The sequence below is a fragment of the Megalobrama amblycephala genome, linkage group LG15, assembly GCF_018812025.1.
Source record: "Megalobrama amblycephala isolate DHTTF-2021 linkage group LG15, ASM1881202v1, whole genome shotgun sequence".
Lineage (NCBI taxonomy): Eukaryota > Metazoa > Chordata > Actinopteri > Cypriniformes > Xenocyprididae > Megalobrama > Megalobrama amblycephala.
The window spans coordinates 7,905,893-7,909,926 of record NC_063058.1 but is presented as its reverse complement, the minus strand read 5'-3'; the positions used below and the strand labels follow the sequence as shown (position 1 = coordinate 7,909,926).

General features: G+C 31.1%; 1 protein-coding gene across 2 annotated transcripts; it reads right to left on the bottom strand.

The window, feature by feature from the left end:
• Positions 1 to 446: 446 nt before the first annotated feature.
• Positions 447 to 4,027, bottom strand: dynlrb2 (dynein light chain roadblock-type 2). Of its 2 annotated transcripts, none has more exons than XM_048158767.1 (5): positions 3,985 to 4,027; positions 2,648 to 2,688; positions 2,450 to 2,525; positions 773 to 940; positions 447 to 687 (listed from the first exon to the last, which is right to left on the bottom strand). In XM_048158767.1, the coding sequence occupies exons 2-5, from the start codon at positions 2,648 to 2,650 to the stop codon at positions 644 to 646; spliced, it is 291 nt and encodes a 96-aa protein (XP_048014724.1). In that variant the 5' UTR covers positions 2,651 to 2,688; positions 3,985 to 4,027; the 3' UTR covers positions 447 to 643. The 2 variants fall into 2 exon arrangements, with proteins under 2 accessions (XP_048014724.1, XP_048014723.1); XM_048158766.1 differs by lacking the exon at positions 3,985 to 4,027 and adding an exon at positions 2,811 to 2,919.
• Positions 4,028 to 4,034: the final 7 nt, after the last annotated feature.

The following is a 4,034-nucleotide window of genomic DNA, read 5'->3' as shown; positions in this document are numbered from 1 at the left end:
AGAGCGCCACTGTCACAACTGATTAAACCAGCCATTCATCAGAGAAGCAAATGAGCAGAAATACAGAGCGTCTGCTTGAACTACTGCCATCTGGTGGAAATAATATGAACTATATTTAGATATAACAACAACAACAACAACAACAATAATATAATTTTACTACATTTGAATGTAATAATAGTAATTTTATAGTAATTATTATATCTGAATATAATAATTAATTTATATAGTATAATAATAATTGTACAAAATATAATTTATATATATTATAAATGATAGTAATTAAATACCAGTTTCTATTATTAGTATATAAAATATAATATATATATATATATATATATATATATATATATATATATGCCCCATAGCAAAACTGTCAAGAGGCCATAGAAACTTTACATATGGAAGTTTACATTCAAAAGATCTTAAACACTCATACTCCATAATAAAGACAACAATTCACTTATTTATTGATGACTTTACATGCAATCAATCACATTGCACAATCATATATATCGTTATAATTTAAAAAGAAAATTGGATTATTTCAAAAGGTACATTCACTAGACGAAATGTTATACTTGTTTAGGACAGTGTACAAAAAATTTACGTTTTAACTAATATAATTTAGTGAGTATGTCATCTATTCAGATGGGCTTTGGATGACGATGAACAGGAATTCTTTATCTGGAGGAAAATGGGAAAAAGGTGAGAGCTATATAAGCGTTTAACAGCCTGATAATACAGATGGGCTGATAATGCGCTGACCCACCTGGCGCCACCATGATCTCGTGTTTCTTGGACCTGATGCGTAGAAATGTCAGGTCATTCTGGGGGTCGATGTCTCTGACGGTACTCCTGGCTTTCATAGTCAGCTGATGCAATAGTCCTACATACTGCACCGTCGTTGAGTTGTCTAGTGTTGTTCTGATGGGAATGCCTGAAAATGACCAGGTTAAGATCAGTGGAACTATGGCTAAAAGAGACTAAAAGTTTCAGACTTCTAGCATTTATCATAATAAACAGCAGCCAAACCTGCTGCTTAATCCTAATAAATCCTAATGCAAAATCAGTTTCTTCCTCACTATTGTTGCTTATTTAGTATAACTGTAATGAATCGTCACAAAGGCTGGGATCCATTTGAATGCTTTATTATAAAAGAGCATGGTCGTACAGGCAGGGTCAGGCAGGGGTAAACAGGAATAGCAGAGGGCAGACAATATCGTGAATACAGGCAAAGGTCAGGACAGGCAGATAACATTCACAAATCAGGATACAAAGCACAGGTCAGGGGTAGGCGGCAGGCAACAGGTACAATGGCTGGCTGGCAGGCAGGCTGGCAGGCAGGCAGGCAGGCTGGCAGGCAGGCAGGCAGGCAGGCAGGCAGGCAGGCAATAGAAAAACGCTCAGAAACGTACACCGGGGCAATACAAGACTTCACAATTGACTGAGGAGTATAGTGAATCCTTTATAGTCCGGTTGATGTGGATTAGCTGGTGAGATAATTAGTCCAAAGTACGGGCTTATGGGAAATGTAGTGTATGTGTATTTCAATACTCGGGTGAGGGCTCCCTCCGATGGCCAGAGGAGGGAGTCACGGAGTTCGTCTCTGTGACAATAACTCAACCATATTATATTTTATTATGTTATATTATATTATATTATATTATATTATATTATATTATATTATCCATTCTCGATACCAACTTATCCTATGTAGAGTTTTGTAAAAAATTATATATTATATTACATTACATTAAATTATTATCCATTCTCTATAGCAGCTTATCCTATGTAGAGCTTTATAAAATATTATATTATATTATTTATTATATTATTATTATATTATTTATTATAAATATTATATTATATTATTATCCATTCTCTAACATTATATCAGCTTATCCTATATTATATTATAAATATTATATTATATTACATTATATTATATTATTATCCATTCTCTAACGTTATACCAGCTTATCCTATGTAGAGGTTTGTAAAATATTATACTATATTATATTATACTGTATTATATTATATTATATTATATTATTATCCATTCTCTGACGTTATATCAGCTTATCCTGTGTAGAGGTTTGTAAAATATTATAATATATTATACTATACTATATTATATTATATTATTATCCATTCTCTGACGTTATATCAGCTTATCCTATGTAGAGGTTTGTAAAATATTATACTATATTATATTACATTATATTTTATTATTATCCATTCTCTAACGTTATACCAGCTTATCCTATGTAGAGTTTTGTAAAATATTATATTATATTATTATTATCCATTCTCAATACCAACTTATCCTATGTAGAGTTTTGTAAAAAAATATATATTATATTATATTTTACTATATTATATTATATGTAACGTTAACAGTTAATGTTACTACAGTACAACCATGGTAAATTATGATCAGGCCTACCTTCTCCGTTAACGACTATTGTGCCAATAACACCGCTATAGCCGTGAATCCTCTTCAAAGTGTCTTCGACTTCAGCCTGGACAAAATAGCATGAACAGAATAGCAGAGATGAACAAACAGTTATTAGTACATGCTTCTAAGATATAGATATAATCTGTTCGAATAACTGGACAAAAATATAGCCCATATAAAGTTTACCATATTGCAGCACAGGTACGTCTTTCGTTTGTTCCTCGTTGCTATAGAAACAGACAATTAAGTTGAAACATGATCAACATGACGAACTACAACACGTCTTCAAGATCAAACTTTTTTTTATTTTGTTATTATATTGTTTTATATTATATTGTTACTGACTCACTCGACAGGTATAAATTATATAAGCAGACTGTTAAAACTTGTGGATAGCCTACAGTAGTGTTACGTTGTTTGGTTGCAGGATATTGTTGTTGCATTGTGCAGTAATCACTTCAATCGATTATTTAATGTTTTGTTTTTTAATTACACCAAACATATTTTGATAGACAAACTGATCAAGTGAAACAAAAATAAATAATACAAATTTAAAAAAAAAAATAGTTTGACTTTTAAGCCGACTAGCGCCCCCTACAGGATAATAATTTTGACCGAATAACACACAAAAGCAATGAACGCTTTTTAACCGTTTTAACCATTTAAAGTTGATATCTACTACATTGTTAAAACCTATTCATTCATTTAGTGTTTATACTCATATGTATGTTGTTGTTGTTTTTTTCAACTTAGATGAAATCCAATCGTCTATTGTTTCAGTCAGGTATTTTATTGAAGAATTTTACTGAATAAAAGACTTTCAGTTAATAGGCATATTAAGGAGTAATAGCAAACAAGGGACCCTTTATTCTAAGCACTATTAATCCTATCGTATATTTGATGAATGTAGGTTAATCTTACATTTATTTTTTTATTTTTTCAATTTTTTTTCAAACAGGTTTGGTTCAAAAACAGATGATACTGGCTTATTGAGGATGGACAATATAATTATTTGGGAATACACAAAGCAAAATACAAATGTAAGCTTTTTTCCATTGACTCAAAGATCCTTTATGACCCTACTGTTAATTCAGTTAAAAAAAGTAGTAGAATGTAAGGTGTGTGTAAACAAGAAAATGTAACAAACTGATTTCCTAAACTAAAATACTTAGCAACTCTTCAGTTTAACAGCACTCTTTTTGTCTTTTTAACAACAATGAATAGACATCAAACAAACAAATAAAACAAACAAACAAACACATACAAACAAACAAATCAACACCAATTGGGAAATCCATTAAATTCCCTATTCTTCCCTATTTAGTCTCCAATGTTTACATTTCTGCTAGTCACAGTTGCGCATATTTGACCAGCGGATGTCGCTAGCGTGCGGTATTTCAAAACAAAATATCACGAGAAAAATATTCTTTCTTTTTTTTTATGTTTTTGTTGTTGCTTTTGAACCTAGCTTTAAATATTTCAACTTTTTTTTTTTTTGTACAAATTTAAATGTTCTTGCTAACCTTCATTTGCTAAGCTTCCAATGACGTAAAAAGTGCGGCGTGCGGAGCGA

Coding starts and splice junctions, on each gene's coding strand:
- dynlrb2 (XM_048158766.1), bottom strand. CDS start 2,904: ATGCAACAACAATATCCTGCAACCAAACAACGTAACACTACTGTAGGC. Junction 2,689..2,810: donor ATATAATTTATACCTGTCGA/GTGAGTCAGTAA, acceptor CTGTTTCTATAG/CAACGAGGAACAAACGAAAG. Junction 688..772: donor CGAGATCATGGTGGCGCCAG/GTGGGTCAGCGC, acceptor ATTTTCCTCCAG/ATAAAGAATTCCTGTTCATC.